We start from the raw sequence: 21,857 nt of genomic DNA, 5'->3' as shown, positions 1-21,857 counted from the left end.
CTGGGAAAGAGTCCCCTTTGCTCTGGGCACAGATTTCCCCACTGCTTCTCCTCCTCTTTGTGGAAGGAGCTGTTGATATCGCTCTTCGGTTCCTTTTGCTCTGTATGCTCCACTGTCCCTGTGGGATATTTGGCCCCACACCCTGGGAATTTTTGGAGGAACCTTTCCCTTGTGAAGTTGTTGCTCCACAGGTGAACTATGGAGGTGCTGTCACCCTTCCAGACCAGCGAGAGCTGGTGTGTGGGCACTGCCAGGCTGGGTGTGACAGGTTTTTATCAATGCATTGAAAGGGGCATATATGCCCCCTTGTTTCCTCCTCCTTGCTGCCACTCTCTTTGGTGGGGCTTAGGCTACAGCCCCTGCATGCTGACCTGGGACGTAGCTAACTGCACACTGTCAAACACGCCTCTGAGGAAGCATGACTGAGACTGTGCCACTGTGCTTGTTCTGCCTTTGCCCCACGCCTCAGCCAAAAGGCCCCAACTTTTGCAGGACCATCAAGGTGAATAGGAGGCAGCAGCATGCCACATGTCTCCCCTTCCTGCTCAGACACAGGCCTGGGGGTAGCCAGGTTGGATACTGGCTAAGGGCATGCCTGGCCTACCAGAGCTAACCCTCCATACCGGTGGCACTGATAGTGCCCAATGTGCCATCAGGAGGCAGTGGGGAACACTACAGGGTCAGGTGCAGGGCCCCTTGTGATGAGATGCTGGCACCACCTGGGCCATTGCTTGAACCCAAATTATCCCCATACTGCAGATGGAGGAGACAGGATCTGAGACTGGCTTGCCTAAGGAGTCATGGGAGAAGACAGGTTTAAACAGGGGAAGTTCAGGCTCTGAGCCAGCAAGCATCTACCAGAACCAGAGAGGAGAGGAGAGGTTGAATAAGGAGTCACATTTTCTCTGCCCAAACCTGGATGGCTTGGGCCCTATTCCACTAGGGCAGCTGTTTTCAGCTACTGTGCCACAGCACATTGGTGTGGGGTGAACAATCCACAGGTGTGCCACAGGAGTTTGGGGGAGGTTCATTTATTAGTGAGCCCCCCCACCAGCAGTGCGGCATGCCTTGTCAATTGTCAAAAAACTGATGGTGTGCCCTGACAATTTAAGCACCTTGCCAGTGTGCCATGAGATGAAAAAGGTTGGAAATTGCTGCACTAAGGACATTCCAAACATCTGACCCCAGAGGACATTGCTGGCTGGCTGGCTGGGTGAGCTGATGTTGGCCAACTTCAGTAGGCTTGACTCCTTCAGGAGTGCACCAAAGAGGACCACTCCTTCAAGAGTGCCCTGAGGGAGAGGGCTATACACAGCACCCATTGAGTGATTTCCCCTTGCTTCCCCCCCCCCCCCGTTTGCTGTATCCCTGTATCTCTTTTCAATTGCAAGGCCTTTGGGGCAGGGAGCTGCCTCAGTCCTTTCTTTTCGTAAACTGCTCTGAAAACTCTTCGTCTAATAATTGTATATAAATACATGCAACAATTTAATTCACGACATTATCACTTTCGGGGCCTGATCCAGCAGCAGGACGGCTCCGAGATTCATTCCGAATGGCTTCTCCCTTTCCTTTCTTGTAAGGGAGAGAGAGAGAGAGAGAGGCGATCCTGCGTTCAGCCTCCTTTGCACACGTGCTCACCGTGTCCGTGAGAATTCGTGGGCCCAATCCTATGCCTGTCTACTCAGAAGTAAATCCAATTCTAGTCAATGGAGCTTACTCCCAGGAAAGTGTGGCTTGGATGGCAGCCCAAGGCCCGTGCCGGAGCGCGCTCTGCACCTGCTCAGAGGCGCTGCCGCCGCCGCCGCCGCGCTGCAGCTGGTGCCGGGTGGGCAGCTGGTGGCGCCGCCACCTCCGGCTGGCCGGGCTGAGTGCCACGGCTCGGAGCCTGGGAGAAGCCGCTCGGAGCTCCTTGACGTCAGCGGCCGCGGAGGAGGGAGCGGAGCGGAGCGGAGCGGAGCGGCCAGCCGGCCGGCCCAAGGCGAGCTCCCCGCGCAGCCCGGTGCGCGCGCGGAACCCTCGGAGCGCAGAGCCCCCGCCTGGCTGCCGGGCAGTGCCAGGAGCAGCGTCCGGGAGGGGGGAGGAGGAGGAGCTGCCGGTGCTGCTGCTGCTGCCGCCCGCGGAGCCCGGGCTGCTTCGCGGCTCTTGGGCCTCAGCTGCAGCGGCCTGGCCGGGCTCCGCGTTGGCACCGCGTTGGCATCGCTGCCCTGGCAGAGCAGTCCCGGCTGCGCTTCATCCCCAGTGGGCAGGCACTCTGCACGTGCTCAGAGGTAAGCCCCTCCGCGGATCGGATGCTAGGCTTTCCGGACCGCGGGCATCGCGAGCAGGAGAGCCTCTTCTGGGCACTGTCGGGGGCTGGACGTCCCTTTCCAAGGAAGAGGCTAGTGGGACCTCCTTGTGTGCGCGCGTCCCCGTCCCCCCCACTGTAGTCTTGGGGCACCATCTTCTCCCTCGAAGGCTGCAAGGTTAGGCAAGCGGGGTATGTGGGGGGGGGTGCTTTGGGGGGCTCCACGTCGCCAGTGGCCTGGGCACTGAGGCTCTGCAGCTGAAGTTGGCTTCTTGTTGTCCTCAGCCGGCTGATGGTGACATTTTTGGGCCTCCCTCCCAGGGGCTCAGGTCCTCCTCCCCACCACTGCTCTGGTCCTTCCTAACAAACCTGAAAGGTGGGGGCTGTCACTCAGGGAGGGGATGTGGCCCTGAGCCTTCCAGGCCAACCCTCTGTCCTCTATCCCAGTCGGATCGGGGTGTAGTTTGGTTTGCTTATGTGAACCCACTCCGAACCATGCCTGCCAAGATCCTGAGCCTTCTTCCTCCCTTCAAAGTGTTTTATGGGACTGCAGGGAAGCTGCTGCTGCCCTCCTTCACTGTGTGCCGTCCCTTTCTTGCAGCACTCCGGCTTCCCCATGCCTAGGCCTCGGTGAGGTCTAGCAGGCTGCCAGGATGGCCGTGGCCCGGGCTTTCCCTGAAGGGAAGATTGCCGGCCTCTATGACCTGGAGCGCACCCTGGGCAAGGGACATTTTGCAGTGGTGAAGCTGGCCCGGCATGTCTTCACAGGGGAGCGGGTGGCCGTCAAGGTGATTGACAAGAGCAAGCTGGATGGCGGGGCCGCCACACAGCTCTTGCAGGAGGTGCGCTGCATGAAGCTGGTCCAGCACCCCAACGTGGTGCGCCTCTACGAGGTCATCGACACCCACTCCAAGCTCTACCTCATCCTGGAGCTGGGTGATGGTGGGGACATGTTTGACCACATCATGCAGCATGAGGGCGGCCTCGGAGAGGAGCAGGCCAAGCACTACTTCGCCCAGATAGTCCACGCCATCTCCTACTGCCACCGCCTCCACGTCGTCCACCGGGACCTCAAGCCTGAGAACGTGGTCTTCTTCCAAGAGCAAGGTGTGGTCAAGCTGACGGACTTTGGCTTCAGCAACTGCTTCCAGCCGGGCACCATGCTGACCACCAGCTGTGGCTCCTTGGCGTACTCAGCCCCCGAGATCCTCCTGGGCGATGAATACGACGCTCCTGCTGTTGGTGAGAACTGAGTGGGGAGCAGGGAGGGAGGGGGGAGGCCTGGCTTTGAGTTGACCTTCACAACAGGAGCTGGAGTTGGGGGCAGAATTGTGGCGGTGTGATGGTGGCTGCTTGCAGTGATGACTTCCAGAAGGAACTAGGGACATGTCTCCCCCCCCCCCCCAGCCAGAAACAGGCAAGGCAGAGGGGAAATTTCTGCCAGCATTTAGTCCTGTGAATAGCTGCTTGCTGGCCATGGATGGCAGTGGAGTGTGTTTAAGCATCACACTGCTATGCATGCAGGCTGTGCAAGCAGCATTCGTAGCCTAATCACAGTGGCTGATGGGAAGGATCTGGCCACCCTTTCCTCCCTTGAACCCTGTGTGGGGCAGAAAGACACTGTCTTTCAGAATACGTGCTTTTGCTGCAACATGGTTTCACTGCATTGCTGGTTTGGTCTACAAATGAAATGTAGAGAAAAGGGTATGAGCTTTCTATAAATAGATAGTAAGCCTAAGATCCATAGATAATGCAGGTGTGTGATTTAAAATCACTTTCCATTGGTTGTGAAAGATAGGACGGTCCACTGAGTGTCATATTTAAGTGACATCAAATGTTTACAAATGAACACTGCAGACTTCTTCTTTTGCATTGACTCTAGGAGTCCTTCTAAGGGTAATGGACTCTGAGATGCAGATAATGTGACTGGGCCAAATTTTGACTGGCGTAGATGCCACAATTGCAAATATTGCCACTTGGCCGTCAATGGCAGTTCATAACTATTCATCAGCCCCAAGGATGAAAGGCGCTCCTGATCCTGGTTGATTAATTAGTCTAAAGTAAAAACTGCATTATCAGCCCAGATCTTTCACAGAGTGGGTTCCTTCCCAGTCTTCAGTTCTGGATTTGCCCAGTGTTAATTAAATGTGCAAATAGAGATCATATTTTCCTGCTAGTCATTTTGAGGGGCGCATGTGTGGAACCCCAACACTCATGCAGAGGATGGGGAGGCACTACCAAGGGAGGATCGGCAGGCAGGAGAGGTCCACTTGCCCATGCACACACACATGTACATGCGATCACTTGGCTTGTTTTTCTGGTTGGGCTCACCATGTTTGTGGGGAGGGAGGAGGGAAGTCTGGGGATATGCATTTGTGCATCTCCTTATGGCAAATGGAGGGCTGGCCCCATGTGTGAGTTTGGCAGAGTCAGCGCTTGTGTAAACACTGTGTGTGTACTTGGTATATATTGTATACAAGGGGGTGTGTACTTGTGTGTGTTTGGAAATGGGCATGTGTCTGCTTTAGGTTGGGACCTGCACTAATCTCTCTCTCTCTCTCTCTCTCTCTCTCTCTCTCTCTCTCTCTCTCTCTCTCTCTCTTTGTGTGTGTGTGTGTGTGTGTGTCTTGGCTGTTCTTTTGAAGTGAATGTGCCACTTGTGCTCTGTAAAAGGAGGGGGCTTAAATTCTACAGGGCTGAGGAAGGAGGGAACTGACTGGAGCATCCTGCTGTGTCCTCTCAGGTTAGGGGAGAGGAAAGGTGGGCTACTCTTGGAGGGCAGCCTGCAATTCAGGTGCAGGGCCAGAATTGCCCTGATGGCAGTGCCTCCATGCCATCCATTCCTGCCATCCATTTGCTGCCCAAAGGAGGGAGATAGAGGGCTCCCTTCTGGTTCACTTTTTGTGGAAGGAAGACAGAACCCAGGGAGTGGCTAAAATGTGTGAGTTCACCTCAGTTCGAACAGTCATATTCACAGATGCCTGATAGCAACACAGAACTGCTTTGTTGCCCTTCTCCTGCTTCAGAGATGCTGATCTGCCCTTGCCATGTAAATCGGGGCATTTCCCAGTCAGCTTTCTAGCAGTTTCTACCAATCTTAATTAAAACTTTCAAATGAGTGATAAAACTTGCAGGGGCCTGATGCTGGCTTCCAGGCTTGTGTTCAGTCTCAGAGTTACTCAGCTCAGTCCCCGGACAGTTTTGTCTCGGGGCCCAACTGCATAGGTTGCATGTTGCCAAGATGAGCATTAGAATTCCAACAGTGGCTTTGTTTTTTGGAAAGGCACCTGCAGGACAGACCCATTCCCTGCCTGTTATATTTCTGTTCCATCTTACAGCCTCTCTTGTGGGCTCCCAGCTGCATGTTCACCCTGGAACCCTGCAGGCAGGAACAGAGATTTTTCCTGAGAATATGGCAGGCAGGGAAGAGGCTGTAACACGCCCCATCTCACATTACTCACCTGATGCACACTGCCCTCCCTTGGCTTTGGAGATGTGTTGCCCTATGTCAACTAGCCTGACCCCTCGTTGCTGACCTCCCCCTGGCACCCTTGATCTTGGAGGGGAGGGAGAGAATATGCTTGACATTCTCCCACTGATGCCTCTGGGGCCTTGGCAGGATTGTGCCCTTTGAAGGGAAACCCCTGAGCAATGAAAGCAGAAACAAAGAGAGTAAGACCTGGTTTCTGGTTGACAGAGAGAAGCCGCCTGTTTCGTGGATGGACTGCCTGCCCCACTGATGTGCTAGCACCTGCATGCCATCCAGGCCAAAGCCTTTGGCTGCCTCTTCTTTCTGGGATGCTTCTGGGCAGTTGTTGCAGTGCCTGGGCCCAAACAGAGCTGTTTGACCTCCACCCTCTCCCTGTGCTGGGGAAGTGAAAGGGGCTGTAGGACAGATGTGAAGCCAAAGAAAAGGGCAGGGCTTCCCATAAACAGTGAAGGCTGTTTTAAGAAGGCCTGAGAGGAAAAAGCTGCCAGAGATGTGTGGGAGTCTTGTCCACCCACGGACTTCCCACAGCTCTCTTGGAACTGGGCACAAGAGGGGTGGCAGGTCAGCGGCCTGTCCTTTCTGCCACACAGCAAAGCAGCCTGCAGGGCTCAGGATGGAAGACTCAGGCACAGCCCTGAGGATGGGCTGTACTCAAAAGACAACTTCCAGAAAAGATGGAAAAGTCAGATGCAGTCCCTGTAGCAGTAGACTCCTGTACCGCATAGCCTGTCCCCTCCACCCACCTCCTTCCACCAAGCCTGTTTTCTGATTTGTGTGGAGCCGGCAAGGGTGCCACTGGGTACATCGGGGACCCCTAGAAAGGCCTGCTAGACATGAGAGGATGTGACACTCTCTTCTCTCATCCTTCAGGGAGCCTCTGAAAGGAGACTGAGCCAGATTCCTCTAATAGGGATGGAGAGGGAAAGGGAGATGAGCCACCTGTGTAACTGGTGTGTCTCTCTGAGTGCACAGGATGCAGGGAAGAGTGTGTGAAAGGGACAGGAGCCGTTGGTACTGATGCAGGGTGAGCAGAGCCACAGCCCAAGAGAGTCTGCTGACCAAACGCTTCCAGAGTTGGTGTCACAGACAGGCTGAATGGGGAGAGGAGGCTATGGTTGGGGTGGCATCAGTGGAGGCTTTCTGCCTTCAGAGCTTGGTATTGCAGGAGGAAGTTGACCCTTCCCCATGCGTGAGTGTGGTCAGAGACACTGGCCTGATCTTGGCATGTGTGTGCGCGCATGCATCACACTCACAGAGGTGTAACCTCTACAAGTTGCCAACTTGGAAAATATTAGGAGCTGCTACAAGCGTGCCTGAGCTTTGCACAGTCGTGCAAGCAGAACCTCGAGGCTCCTCTTCCTCCTGGGACCTGAAGCCCATGGCTGGGATTTCAGTGGCTGTTGGTCCTATGGTTGCAGGCTGATCTTCACAGCCAATGAGGGCTAGAAAAAGAGAGTGAGAATGCAAGAGCTGAGATTCTCTCGGAGTTATGCACCTGTGGCCAGCTTCCCTGTTTGTGCAGCATGGCCACAAACACCATCTTAGCCATCTCGGCGTTCATTCTGGGCTCTCTGGAGCTGCTTTCCTAAAGGAAGCTGACAGGCATAAGAGGATGTCATAGCTGCACTCCCCCCCCCACTCCTCCTCACACTTCCCCTCCCCTGTGACTGCTGCTGAGCTCAGTCAGTGGCTGCCACTTCCTGTTTCTTTGGGTGCACATGCAGCAGTGTGAGACCTGTGCACGGATGCTGCAGCAGCTCCCCCCAGCACACTCTATGCGCGGTGTGTGCCAAGAAGTATTTATAGCTCTGCTGGAGCTGTGACTACAACGTGAAGCTTGATGGGAGGACGAGTGAGTCACTCTTCAGGGCTCCTTTGAGCTGGGTGTGCAGACACCATTTGCCTGAGATCGCCCCTGACTTCCCTGAGCAGTCAAGGGTTTAAATAGAGGCAGGACCTGCTTGGGACCAGCCAGGATTGACCGATGACCCTGGAAGGCAATGGAGCAGGCTCTGGCCTGGGCTGAGCTGGCCTTCTTTAGCCATTGCTGGCCTCCCTCTCCAGTCAAGAAGCATCAGGAAAGCTTGAGCATGCCCAGTCCCAGATGGGACTCCACTTAGGGAGGCAGCAGCCAGAGCTTGTTGGGGGATAAAAACCAAACCTGCCTCTGCCTGTGGGAGATGGGCTTTTGGAAGGGCCCACTGAGCCCTTGTTCTCTGGTCAGGCTGCAGGAGCCTAGCTAATGCCAGCCCAGCCGTATGTCCTTTCCCATCAGGTGGGAATTGGGGAATTGTGGCCTGAGTCTACCATGGTCAGTACAAAAGTGGAGACACCTCTGTTGTTAGCAGAGCTGCAGGGTTTGTGTCTTGCCCAGATCTTCCAGAGTGCCTGAAAGACAGAGTGCGGCAGCCCTAGCTTGCAGACACACACACCCCATAGCCAGAATATGGCAGACCTCTTCCTCTGCAGGGGACAGGTCTACCTGCAGTTGGTCTCACCTGCCACATGTCCAGTTGACTACCCTTTGGAAGTGCCATTCCTGGAACACCTCAGAGGCAGACTACATTGCAGAACTGGTGACCAAATGTGACTGGGACATGACAGGAAATTGCCATCAGCCAAGAGAGATGCCTGAGCCATGTCAGGGTATTGTGGGGGGGGGGGGGCTGCCATCCTCTAGCCCCCAGCTGAGCCACTTGGTTCCACTGCTGAAAGTGCAGAAGCAGGACTTTGTTTTGTCTTCCTGCAGCAATCCTGGTTTTCCCAGGTCTGATACCAGGGGGTGGCAATGGTGGACATTTGCCTGGGACCTCCACAAGACCAGCATGGCCACTTTGTGTACTTTGAAGACCAGAGAGAGATTTCTCTGCTTCTGCACTGCTTGTCAGGGGGCCAACCAAGGATGCCAAGACAGGTTCCCCTGGAGCTGGAATCTCCTGGAGACTCCAGGAGAGAGGAGGAGGGCCTGACCTGCTCTCAGCCAGCATTTTGTGGGTACCCACCTGTGTGTTGAGAGGAGCAGGGGAAACATCTGTCTTCTCTGAAAGGGGATTTGACTAATGGGGGGGGGGGGAGAAGACTGTGGCCAATGCAGTTTGCAGGAACAGAGCCTCTTTCAAAGAGAGGACTGTAGATGTTACCTTGAAGTGGAAAAATAGCCTGATCATGTAGGAACAAGGGGCCATGTGAGCAAGGAAATGGAGCAGCACAAGCCTCGGGTCCCCGAATAGTAACTGGAGAAGATAAGCAGTGGGAAGGAGGTAGAATCCCCCGGAATGGTCAAGGTCTCTCAGTCCTGGGCAGGGTCCCTGAGCCGGAAGTCACTGAAAGAGCCATGGGTGTCTACATCAAATCTCTTTTAGGATGCTCTCTTATGGGTCACAAGCGAACGGACACTGACCCATCTACCATTATTCCAGCTGGAGAGAGTGTCTGCAGTGCCAGGCTGATGTACTCAGGACAAAGCTTCCTTCTGCCCTGCCTGGGCAAGTGGAGGGTATGGAGCCCCACTGGCCAATCCATTCATCATGGACCCTGACAAGTGACTCTGAGCTGCTACTTTCACCCACTGTGCATCAAGCTCTCTCCTCTCCTGCTTGAACCTGCCTAGCATGAGACATCATTTTGGTGACATTTCAACTGCCTGGAACAGCAGCCAGGATATTTGGGCATGTCGGCTTGCCTGGCCATCTCTCTACCTCCAGGGCTGAGTTCCAGGGAACAACTGCAGTGCCTGGAGTGCCACTGAGCCTGAGCCGATTAAGGCAGGGCTGCTGCCATGGTACTCAGTCCAATTGGAGGCAGCTTATCTCTTTGGCCATCTGTGCTCTGCTTCCTCTGTTATAAAGGTGAAGGGGAGAGCCTCTTCCAGCTTCCACCAACTGCACTTCCCACCCTTCCTCTGCTCCCATAAGGGGTTCAACCAAGTTCCCTGACCCTGATGACTGGGTATTGAGAAGCCAACTTGTTCCTGTGTCTGCACAGCCCTCCTTGGGGCTTGGTTTCATGGTCATACCAGGCTGTGTTGGGAGAAGTGGCTTTGCACATTTAGATAGAAACATTTCCCAGAGAGACAGAGACATGCTCTCCCTGCTGCTCTGAGCTTCCAGACAAACTTTGTGCCCGGCCCTGCCCTTCCCTCCATGCTGAGCGTCAGCCACCTCCCCTCATGGGAAGGGCACAGGATGCCTCTGTACTGCAGATCTCTCCCCTCCCCCCCCCAAAACTCACAGTGAACATTAAGACTCCACCTTTTTGCCCAAGGCAGTGCTCACAAAACACAGTAATGAAACAGCCATTAATATCAGTCATGGGGGGAAAAGGGTTAAAACACAAGGAACAAGAGCCCAGCTACTCTGCAGATGAACACCTGCTGGCGTATTTTTCTGCAATGGTAGAAGATGGGCAAGGTGGGTAGTTGGGTTGTGCGGCTTCCTTTCTCACTGAGGAGCCACCTGTATGGCCAGCTGGACTGAAACAGGTACTGGGATTAAAGCAGGAAAAGGTGGTGGAACTGGGCTCAGGACAAGAGCTCAGGGAGACCTCTCTGGCCAGTCCTCTGAGGGTCAGAGGCTGGGCAGGCACCAAGGATTGCTCCAGAGCCTCCCATTCTGCAGCTTAGGGGAAGCCCCCAAAGAACCCTGATGCTGCTGTTTCATTGACTGGAAGGCCCTCTCATACAGCCTCCTCCTTGCCATAGTGGCCAGCTAGATGCTTCAGTGGAAAGGTCACAGCTTTAAGAGCAGAGGAAATGCCCTGCAGGATCAGGTCAGAAACACTGTCTCCCATGTGGCCCACCAGCTGTCCCTGGGAATACAGGCCCTCCACACAAGCTGCCCCCCAGCATCTGGGCTTCAGAGGTAGACTGCCTTGAAGTCTGGAGGCTTTGTGGAGCCTTCGGGAAGACTTTCAGCCAGAGAGTGGGTGGGTGACTGCCTGGGTGACTTTGGCTAGGTGACTTTCAAGCTGCCTCAGCTACCTCAGGAGTCCTGCTACCTTTCCTTTCTTTTGTAGCCTATCTAGCATCTCTTTGTCTCCATAGAAGCTTCCTGGAAGTCTCTGTGGCTGTTTGGGTGCTCCTACACTCTGCACATAGGTGGACTTCCTTTTTCTTGATGAGGTGAACTATTTGACCCTTCCGCCAAATTTGGTGTCCATCTGACAGCGGTCCTTTCTTTCTGGGACATAACTGTGGGTAGAGGAAGAGAAACAGATGAAGTAAAGTGAGACAGCATTGACCTGACTGTGTAAGGCCAGGTGATACAGTCAGAACCACCTCTGACCTCCTGACAAAATTAGGAACTATGTATCATGAGGTGGAGGGGATGTTGGGCGAGTCCTGTGTTATTGTGGTGCTTGCATGAATCTTTCTCATGCTCTCTTTTTTCCTTCTTTTCTCCCTTTTTTCTTTCTCCCCCCCACAGATATCTGGAGCTTGGGCGTCATCCTTTATATGCTGGTGTGTGGGCAGCCGCCCTTCCAGGAGGCCAATGACAGCGAGACACTGACCATGATCCTGGACTGTCGCTACATCATCCCGCCACACGTCTCCTCCCAGTGTGCAGAGTATGACATGTGCTCCCCACCCAGCCCTCACTTTGGGGTCCTGCCACTGTGGCTACAGGCAGGGTTGTGCCGGGTGGCCCTCCAGCTCCCTCCCTCTGCCCATTTTGGCAGTGGAGATAGAAGTCTGCTCCAGGACAAGGGAGCCTGCACAGTCACACTTCCAGAAGGCCCATGTTATATATTTTAAGCCTCTTATCCCAGCCCTAACCCTAACTCTACTTTCATGTTAAAAAAATTAAAAAGTACCTCTAATATAAATATACGTATATTGGGACACAAATGCCTGGTCCGCAAAAAGGAGGAACACAAATGTTCAATTCCGGGACGCATTTGACCAGGACACAGTTATCCAGGATGCAGTGGTCTTGTCATACACCCTGGCATTGTGGGACCAGCAGCCCTTCAGTCTCTGGAGAGGACTTTGTCCTGATGTTCTCTCCCTTCCCCCACCTCACATGTACAGAGGGGAGTCCCGGAGCCAGTGCCTGGCTTCAGTTCTGTTCCCAGCGCATTGGCTGGGGAGGGAGGAAGAGAGATGGATAAAGCACTTTTCCCAGCACACTTCATGCAGGCTGTCTGGATTTCTGGTCAGTGGGTGGATGGGGCGCATGAGGTGGGGGCTGCTGACCAACTCTCTCTCTCTCTCTCTCTCTCTCTCTCTCTCTCTCTCTCTCTCTCTCTCTCTGACAGCTTGATTTCCCAGATGCTGCAGCGGAATCCGCAACACAGAGCCTCCTTGGAACAGATTGAGAGTCACCCATGGCTGCAGGGGGTGGACCCCTCTCCTGCCAGCCGCTGTCTCTTACCCCTGACATCACACAAGCGGGTCTCGGAAGAGGAGCATGACATCATCATCCAGGCCATGATGTGTGGCAATATCGCAGACCGGGAGACCATCCAGGAGTGAGTGTCCTTTGCAACTGTGGGGGAGGGGGGAGGTGCTTGTCACCCTTCAGCAAGGAACAGGAGGGACAGCCTCACTGCAAGTGTTACAGGAAAGGAACCCCAGAGGAGTTCTATGGGTTCTAGATTAGGGTCCACTATTCAGATCCATTCTTTGTTGTTGTCGTCAGGGGAAGCAAAACACACTTCAGGGTGAGCTCAGTGGCATCCGCTCTAGTGCTCAGGAGTAGGAGAGATGGAGTCTTTGGGCCTCATACAGTGGCTCCTTGATTTATTGGATCATGATGAACAGACTTTCTTTCCAAAAATGATGAATGTTTTCTGCTTCACTAAAAAGTAGTTGTATGGGCTTTGTGCATACACGTCTCCATCGTCATCCGTGCATTCAGATTTTGCATGGACATCTCTCCCACCCTTGCCACTGAGAGGGGGGTGCAGGGGGTACATCTGGGCCTGGGGTAAAAAGGGGGGCCCAGGAGCCACAGGGAGTAAAAAGGGGGGGCTTTGGAGCCAAAAGGAGCCAAAAAAGGGGACCCAGGAGCCAAAGTCGCATTTGAAGAGAGAAGGGAAGGGGCCCAAAACAAATTTTGTACTCCCTGATAAAATTCCTCTCAGTGGCTCTGTTCTTCCCATCAGTCTGTGAAGTCGAGGGTTGGCTGTACTACATTCTAGCACACTTTGAGGTGTCTCATGCTCCCCTGGCAAGGCATCTGGGGGGTGGGGTGAGCAGTCTGGTTGTTGGAAGTGGCTGCCCATGTCACATGGCAAGAAAGCAGGGCTGCCACCACCTCCTTGTTTACTTCCAGCCAATAGGTTCCCTCAGGGAAGGGGGAGAAGTGACTACGGCACTTCCCCCCTCCTGCTGCATGCAGCTGACCACAGGAACAGACCCTGGAGACTCCCTTGAAATTTGGATGCAGCCCATGCTGGGGGAGAAGGCTGTAAAGGTCATGTCTCAGCCAGGGCAAGGGACCAACTCTCCCCACTCCCATCCGCTCACCTTTGGCCCTAAGGAGGAGATGGACAGACCCGCAAGGAGCAGGGCAGTTTTCCAGCACCAGCCTTCCATTATTTATTTATTTATACTGGTATTTATATACCGCCTTTATTTCTCCTCATACTTTAATCCAAGGCAGTTTACATAGGCAGGCTGTTCTCAACCCCCGTAGGGATTTTTACAATTGAATAGTTCTAGTCTTTCATAGAACTTCTCGTTCCAGCTGGATTCCTTCCTGGTCTGGCCTCTCTCTGGCCCTTCGCCTCCCTTGCTCCACTTGACGCTCCACACGTCCATTAGGGAGGTGGGGCCAGGTGTGGCTTTGCCTCCAAATCAGCCTGTCCTGAAGACTACTGACCAAGTCTGTGGGCTTCTTCTCTTGGGCCTATTTAGGGCTATGTCTCTGGGGTCCCTGCCAGGGGTAGACCTTGGTATCCTTGTTTGTGAGTCCAGACTCCAGCCTTCTGCGCCCACTCCATTTGTGCTCCTTTCAGGGAGCCTCCTCCAGGAAGGCTCCTTGTGTGCTGCTGGGCCACAGGTGTGTCCTCATGGATGCACCACACATGCCTGCTGATGCTCACTTCTTGTGTTCCTGCAGAGCACTGGAAGCCGACCGCTACAACCACGTTACTGCCACCTACTTCCTGCTGGCCGAGAGAATCCTCCGTGAGAAACAGGAGAAACAGAGCCACAGTCCCAGTCTGGTCTACAACCTGGCCCAGCACGTCCAGAGCAGGCAGGTGTCTTTTGTTCTCCGATGGTCCTATTGTGCAGGCCTGGGCATTGTGCCATGTGTGGGTCCTGAACCCCTCTGGTTTCTCTCTTCCTTTCAGAAGCACTTTCAGCACTGTGAGTGACCCCAGTTGTCCCTTGCCCCCTCCAGAGAAGAGCCCCCAGCTCCTCCCCACCACCAAGAGCACTTTAGAAAAGTTTTCTGAGCATTCTGGGAAGTCAGCCCTTTGCTTCTCTGCTCTGGGTGAAGATGAGTCTTCTGGCTTCCACAGATGCAGGCAGCCCATCCGAGCACTGATTCGACCCTCCCTCATTGAATCCCCCATTGCAAAGAGCACCCCCGCCTTACAGCAGATATCGGAGGAGGAAGAGGAGGATGAGGAAGAGGAGGAGGAAGAGGGGAAGCCTGGCCTCTTTAGAAGGAGAACTTCCTCTTTGAACCAAGAGCAGATGCGTGATTTCCAAAGTGCCAAAGCATCCTTCTTGTTCTGCCGAAGCCTTGCAGCCCACAATAAAATGGGGAAGAATCCAACTGCTGGTTTCCCAAGGCCACGGTCTCTGGAGCAAGGGCCTGAGATGGGCCTTGGCCTGGTCCTTCCGCAGGAGCCTGTGTGCCCAAGGGAGGAGCACAGCAGGAGCCAAACCCTGTGGCAGGGGGGCAGCAGGCTCGGCATGCAAGGAGGGAAAATGAGCCTCGGACCACCGCTGAGGAAGGGCGGCCCGGAGGGCAAGCCTGTGATGGACAGCAGCAAGAACAGCAACAGGGCTTGCCAGGAGGAGGGACCGAATCGGGGAACTGAGGTAGAGACGAGCCAAACAGAACAACCCCTTGAGAGGGAAGAGGCTAACAACAACAACACTCCCAAAATGGCCACTGAGGAGGAGCTCCTGAAGACCAAGATGGGAAACTCCTTTCCTCGGCCCAGTGAGGCTGCCACTCAGGACAGCTGCCCCCAGAGAGTTGCCAGGGTAACAGCTGCAATGGACCCAGAAGACACGTCCCGGAAGCCGGGCAAGAACCTTGAGACGGGACCGGCCAACAGGCCAAAACATCTCCATGACAGCCATGGTAGCCCCGGTGGCAGCGAGAGCTTGGCAGACAACGTTATCAAGCTCGACCCTGCCAAGGGCAAGAGTGCCAACCTGAAGGACAGGATCTTGCAGTTTCCGCTCTGTGAGAAGGCCCTCGCCTTCCGGATGCGGCCCACCTCCAAGGAGAGTCTTCTCTCTCTTGGGCAGTTCAACTGCTGCCATGTCATCTAGTCCTGTGTTGCAACTGCAGGAGAGAAGTGGGGAAAAGGATGATGACAACGACAACGGGAAATGCAGGGCACAGGCCAGAGGCAACTGTTGGTTCCATTCCCAAGATCCTCTGTCCCAATGAATGGCTGCTGCCTGCCTGCCCGCCCGCCCGCCCGCCCGCCTGCCTGCGTGAGAATGTGTTTTGACTCTAGTTCTCTGTATCTGCTAGAACCGGATGAGCCAAAACTGGCTGCCTGCTTCCCTGCTCGCTTCCCTGCCCTCCCATCCTTATTGAAACTCTCCAAACCCAGTAGAGCCTTCCCCCTCCATTTATTGCATGCTCCTCTGATGACCTAATGCCCAGAGCCTCTGCAGCCATGGGTGGCCTGTACTGGAGAAACCTTTGTCAGGGGCCAGGCAGTGGCTTTAATTCCACTGAAAGATCTCCGAGGTGGCTCAGCCAAGCTCTGCTGGAGAGAAGCATGCAAGTCCAGCTGTGGCTGCCATAGGCCCTGGGGAAGGGGGAGGGTTCCACTTCTATTCTGCCTGACACTTATCTCGGGGGCAGCTTCCCCCCACCTCCATTTTGACTTTGAAATGGCCAGTTATGCACTTTTGGGTGCTTGGGAGTTGGTTTGCCCTGCGCAGAGCTAACCTCTCCTCCACAGAACTGTTCAAACAGGGGTCCATGAGGTGTCTGCCTTCACTCTGCTCCTGAGCCCAAGTTTTTCCTGCTCTCTGCCAGCCATCTCCCACCTGGCTGCACTTGTGGTCACTTCAGCCCCAGCTTTCTGCCCTGCCCCTTTTTGGCCAGGGAGAGACCAGGGTGAAGTTGGTTCTACCGGGAGCCTTGGCCAGTGCAACAGCAGTCACCTCCATTATGGACTGAATCTTGCCAGGGTCTCAGCTGGGCATGGCGGTCCAGCACATCTGCACTTTTCTCCAGGATTCCTTTGAAATTGGTGGGCCAGCAGACCTGGTGGAGACAAGTATGCTTAGTCTTGTTTCCGGCCTGTTTGTGCATAAAGTGTGGTTGAGGCAGAAGGGAGGCTGTTTCATCAAAAGGGGGGCTGAGCCTCCCCCCACCTGGCCTTTCTGGGTCCCTCCACTTTGGATCTTGTTTGGCATCAGAACCAGGCTGGGAAAAAGAAGAGGGACCAAGGTGACAGCCTGCACGAGGTGGGGACAGGTCCATTTTCTTCACTGACACCTGCTTTGGATGCTAACATGAGACCCCCACCCTCATTTCTGTGTGATCAGGATGGGCACAAGAACCTGCAACATGGCCTGGGTTGGGCCAGAGCCTCTTGAACTCAGGCCAAGTGATTCAGAAGCTAACAGGGTGGGCTTTGAGTTGAGTGGTGGAGGCAGGATGAGGCAGCTCAGCCTCTCCTCGCAGTGGGTGTGGTGGACAGACAAGGTGGTGGGGGCTGTTGCTGGTGGATTTGGGGTGGTGGTGCCACTACTTCCTATGTTTCAGGACAGCCCCCTGTGTTCCATGGTTAATGATAAGGCTGAGTTTGGGAGATCCAGCTGTCCTTTCCGCTTCTGAGTCTTGTGGACTAGCTACTTAGTTTGGGTTCCTGGCACCTTGCAAGGCAGGGCGCCGTTGAACCCAGGGATGGCCCCACAGTCAGCTCCAATCCTGGCACTTTCCAGCCCCTGCCCAGGATCAGTTCCTGAGGAGCATGCAGTTCTCTTCCAAAGCATCCCAGCTCAGCCAGCCTGTAAAGGTGAGGTTTTTATAGCAATTAAAATATTTTTTAAGGATAGTCTATTTTAATGTAATATAGAGATGGCTCTGTATCCCTTTCCCATTCTCACCCCTTCCCCAGGCCCAGAGTGTTCCCTGGGCAGAAAAATGCACTTTCTAGGAGTGAACCAGCCATGGTCTCTTGCCTGTCCTTGGGCCAGCAACGATCCCTTCCCTTCCCTGGCCCCAGCAGCTGCCCAGCAGCACCTCTGTCTAGAAGGTGTACCAGAACTCTCCCTACTGACGGACTTTGCTGGCCAGAATGAGCTAGACAAGGGGATGCAAAAAGGGTGACTTGCACACCCACCATGCCTCCAGGACTCCTGGGTGTGTCACACACACTTCCATCCAACCTGTGCTTCTCCCTCCCTCTCTACACACAAACACCTGGCCACACCTTTTCCCCGCCTGGCACCACATCAGGTGTGAGCACATCCGTGTTTATCTGTGACCCTATACCAGAATCTTCATCCTCTCTCTGAAACTCTTCCAGGAAAATAAGCTTTCTTTGTATTTATCCTTCTTTCTTGCTGGCAAGAAATGAACTGGGAATTGATTGCTGAGCTCACTCTGGGTTCTGTAAAATGTGCACTGATCGGATCTAAGGCAAAGCAAGTTTAGTTCAATAAAATAACCCTTCTGGATTTTGAAACATTGTGCATGGTTTTTTTTTCTTGGGCAGGAGTCTGATGGTTCCTGTTTCAACCCACTGGCTGGGGTGTGTCCCCTTTCAGTAGCCAATTACTGAAGGCTGAGACATCATTTTGCTGGTGTGCGATGTGTCTGGGCATGGTGAGGGCCAAATCTCTTCCCTACATCTGCAGGCGAACCATCTCTGGAGATGTGGAAAATGAACAAGTGTGAGTCTACCCTCAGGGCACTTTGTAGTCAATGCATCAGTTGTATTTGCCACAAGTAGGCTGCTGTATCCGCTAAAGCTTCATTGTAAAGGACAGATAACCAAGACAATGGAATTCAAGCAAAAAATGGGGAAAGATGAAGGCAGACATCCCACTTTTAGCCTAATGCAGTGTTTCTCAAACTGTGGGCTGGGAAACTAGGTGGGTCGCGAGCCCATTTCAGGTGGGTCCCCATTCATTTCAATATTTTAGTTTTAATATATTAGACCTGATGCTACCATGGGATGTGACTGCATTTGGGTAAATATTACAGACCTGTAGCTGCTATGCATATTCTTTTAACAATGATAGTCAATGGGACTTACTCCTGGGTAAGTGTGAGTAGGATTGCAGCCTAGGATTGTTAAAAATTTTCCTGCTCGATGATGTCACTTCATCACTGGTCATATCATCAGTGATGTCATATCATCACTTGTGGTGGGTCCTGACAGATTTTCATTCTAAAAAGTGCGTCCCAGTGCTAAATGTGTGAGAACCACTGGCCTAATGGATAGGGGTGTTTGAAAATGGGTTTATTTTTAAAAAAACAAAAAGCTTTTTCTGTTTTTATTCCAGTTTATTAATTTTGTTAATTTTTAAAAGTTTTAAGAGACAACTAAGTACTGGAAAAGTAATATATTTGAATTAGATGCAGCCGAAACCTGAAGAGACTTGTGAATTGGTTCAAAATCTGGAAAAAAGTAGGCCTTTCTTATCTACAGGGGATCCGTTCTAGGACCCCTCCCCCCCCGGTTGGATACTGAAATTGGGGGATGCTGGAATCTGTGGGCAGGGGGAGGGCTGGTGCAGCACCACAATCATTCATGCTACGGGTGCTCTGGGCCCTCTGGAGGCCATGCTGGGCCCATGACTCACTCCATGGGCCTCCCCACCTCTCCAACGCAAGTAGAAGCCAATTCTGGTTTGGCCCTTGACTTCTGGCCGTGTTCAGGAGGTGTTCTGAGGTGGAAGGAAGTCTGCCGGCTACTCCATGTGCCTCCCCTGGCCTCAGAACACCTTCCTGATGTGATTGTAAGTTGTGTCTATGAACCAGAAGTGGCTCTGGTCATGTCCTGGAGGCCCTCTGAGGGTCAGGATCCACAGATGGTGGAATCTGCAGGTGCGGAGGTCAACTGTATATAAATATTTTTGAGTTTTTGAATTTACTAAGGCTAAGAGACATTGAAGAGAGCAAAACAGCGCAAAGCGCTTACTATACTGGTCTTACTTCTGAATAGGATTTTGTTGCAAAAAGAATTAACAGTACAGTGCAGGCTGTTTCGTGAAGCTACTTACTTGCATACCAAATAAAACACTACAGAACATTGCAGATAGCAGATTGAGGGCCCAATCCTATCCAACTTTCCAGCACCGGTGCAACCACAATGCAGCCCCAAGGTAAGGGGACAAATGTTCCCATACCTTGAGGTCGGCCTCTGTGACTGCCTCCCCACCACAGGATGCAGTGCATGCCCCATTGGCATGGCTGCACCGGCACTGGAAAATTGGACAGGATTGGCCCTAAATGATTGCAGATGCAGTTGTGCCAGTGGGGTGTGCGCTGTATCCTATGGTGGAGGGGCAGCCACTGGGACCTTCTCAAGGTATGGGAACACGTGTTCCCTTACCATGAGGTTGCATTGTGGCTACACCGGAGTTGGAAAGTTGGATAGGATTGGGCCCTAAACCAGCATTTTACAAGCAAAGCTTGCAGGTTAAATGAATGGGTTAAGGTGAGGCTGCATGCAAGCCCTTCACAACACGATAAAATGCAACAAAACATTGCAGGTTAAACAATGTTTACTGGCAGTGCTTGCAGGTTACAAAAAAAAGCCTTCTTAGTAAATGCCACAGAACACTGCACATTAAACAAACAGTCTGCTAGCGGAGCTTGCAGGATACAAAAAAACAGCTTACTTGAAACACTTGCTGCTCTGTTTCTGGTGAGGTGAGGAAGTCTCTGTTGTTCTGACCGTGCTTGGAGGCATGAGAAAGCCTTTCTGGCGACTGGGCAAGGAAACCTCTGCCGACTGGCACCGAGTTGCTGGCAGTGGGGTGAGGAAGCTGCTGCCATCTGCCCCTTCCTCTGGCATCCCAGGGACTTTTATGATAGCATGGAGTGCCGTGGTGTGGTGGAGCAGTTAAGAGGGCCTTTCGGATCAGGTCCCACACTGGAAGCTGACTCTGTCCCAAGCACTCCAGTGTCAGCCTTCAAAACCAATGTAGATGCTCCACAACAAGTTTTGGATTTTTTTTTTAAAAACCGGGAAACAACCAGGAAGCGCTGCAACAGGTAAAATTTGTGTTATTTCACTTTATTCTTGAATATCATTTTATATTGTTTTTTAAGGTGATTTTTTGCATTATTTTGCATTTTCTATTTTCAAACAAATGGAAGAGGCCTGCAAGGGCCCTGCCCAGGTTCTGTACCAAGGTGGGGCTCCTTAGTCGCCTAGGGTTTTGCAGGCTGGCTCCTGCTCCAAGTCCTGGAGCCTGAACATCTCCCGCTGAGAGAAGCCCACAGTCCTCCTCCCAAGCCCAAGGAGGGGACAGCTTCACTCCTGCTGGGAAACTGCTGCTGGACTTCTGCCTGCTGTTCCAAGACTGACAGTTGCTTTTGGCTTGCTCTGCTTTCCCATTGCTTACTTAACTCCATCTAGCCCATAGAGTGGGCTGCTTCACTCCACAGACAAAAGGGATTGATTCTAGGCTGGCCGCACCATCTCAGGCCTCCAGCACCTGGTCAGTGTCCTGGAGCATTTACCTGCTATCGGGCTTCACCCGGTACTCTCAATGGCCAAATCTAAGCACTTTCTGGACCTCTTGGGACTTCGGACATCCAGCAACTTACAGCCCAGTTTTGCTGAGATGAGGGGTTCACGCAATCTCCAGCGGGCTTGTGGAAAGTGAATTCTCTGACTAAAAACCTGGGAAGGGTCCTTCCCCATCTCACTGCAGACTCTTCTAATGTCCAGAGTTTCTGGGAACCTCATGAGCAGCCCTTCTTGTCCTCCTCGTCCTCCCCCACTCATTATCCCTGTCAGCTGACATTCCAAGGTAATCTGGAGCTTCCCTTCCACTAGCATGGCTAACAGCCATGGATTACAGAATCCTCTTTCAGTGTGTCTAGCACTGAAGAAGTCAAAGTTCTCTCTCTGGAAGTTCGTCAACCCATTGCTGCTGGTTTTGCCTCCGTTTACCTTTCAGTTCCATACAGAAGAAAAAGCAGCAGTTTGAAAGTGCAATGAAGCAGATGCAGCAACTGTTACCCTGCACATGCCTGATCTCGTCTGATCTCAGAAGCTAAGCAGAGTCAGGCCTGGTTAGTACTTGGATGGGAGACCGCTTGAGAATACTGGGTGCTGTAGGCTTATACCATAGTCTTTCGAGACTGAAGGTTGCCAACCGAACATTTGTGGGGGGTGGGATTTTGGAGGCTAAGCAGTGGAGTTCATGGCGAGTTGGGAGGCACCCTTCAAGACTGCAAACAGTCCGGTGGGACAGGACATCTTCAAGATGACTTCATCTCTTGCAGCAAAAGCTGCAAGGGACTAAAAGGCTGGACAAGCATCTATATGGACCCTGAGCTCAGAGAAAACTGGAACAACGCTCAACTCAGAACTTCTGAAACTGAGTTGAAAGGCTACATCGGGTAACAGCAGGACCATGAATCAGACAGCGGGGAGACACAGGGCCTACCTAAAATAGCTGCATTCAGTGTCAGCCCAGAAGTGCTTGGTACAGGACCTTCTCTTTGCAGGATTAAGGTGAGATTAGGTGACTTTCTGGATCCTGTCCAGCTCGGATGTTGTCCACGCCCAGTATGGCCTGCCTCTGCTGCAGGACTGTGGTTCGGTCTGAGATGATTGGTAGTGGTGGGCACACTCATTCCACTGCCATCTCTAGTAAACACATTTTGGTAGGGGCTTGCATCATCCAACAATGCTGGCCTGGCCAGAGGTGACAATAGGCCACATGAAGTGTGTGGGCAC

General features: G+C 53.1%; 1 protein-coding gene and 1 pseudogene across 1 annotated transcript; both read left to right on the top strand.

The window, feature by feature from the left end:
- Window positions 1-1,949: 1,949 nt before the first annotated feature.
- Window positions 1,950-17,618, top strand: LOC136660490 (SNF-related serine/threonine-protein kinase-like). Its single transcript, XM_066637698.1, has 6 exons — window positions 1,950-2,267; window positions 2,886-3,526; window positions 11,198-11,339; window positions 12,030-12,242; window positions 13,838-13,975; window positions 14,073-17,618. Exons 2-6 carry the CDS (start codon window positions 2,938-2,940, stop codon window positions 15,232-15,234), a joined length of 2,244 nt encoding a protein of 747 aa, XP_066493795.1. The 5' UTR covers window positions 1,950-2,267; window positions 2,886-2,937; the 3' UTR covers window positions 15,235-17,618.
- A 3,498-nt stretch (window positions 17,619-21,116) lies between these two features.
- On the top strand, window positions 21,117-21,236 carry LOC136660962 (5S ribosomal RNA; annotated as a pseudogene).
- The last annotated feature ends 621 nt before the right edge of the window (window positions 21,237-21,857 follow it).

Source organism: Tiliqua scincoides, chromosome 9, assembly GCF_035046505.1.
Source record: "Tiliqua scincoides isolate rTilSci1 chromosome 9, rTilSci1.hap2, whole genome shotgun sequence".
Lineage (NCBI taxonomy): Eukaryota > Metazoa > Chordata > Lepidosauria > Squamata > Scincidae > Tiliqua > Tiliqua scincoides.
Note: the sequence above shows the minus strand (reverse complement) of the source record. Positions and strands in the feature narration are given on the sequence as shown.

Excerpts from the sequence above, each read along its gene's own strand:
- LOC136660490 (XM_066637698.1), top strand. The coding sequence starts at position 2,938 with ATGGCCGTGGCCCGGGCTTTCCCTGAAGGGAAGATTGCCGGCCTCTAT. Across the intron at positions 11,340-12,029 it reads GTCTCCTCCCAGTGTGCAGA|CTTGATTTCCCAGATGCTGC; the intron begins GTATGACATGTG and ends TCTCTCTGACAG. Across the intron at positions 13,976-14,072 it reads GCCCAGCACGTCCAGAGCAG|AAGCACTTTCAGCACTGTGA; the intron begins GCAGGTGTCTTT and ends TCTTCCTTTCAG.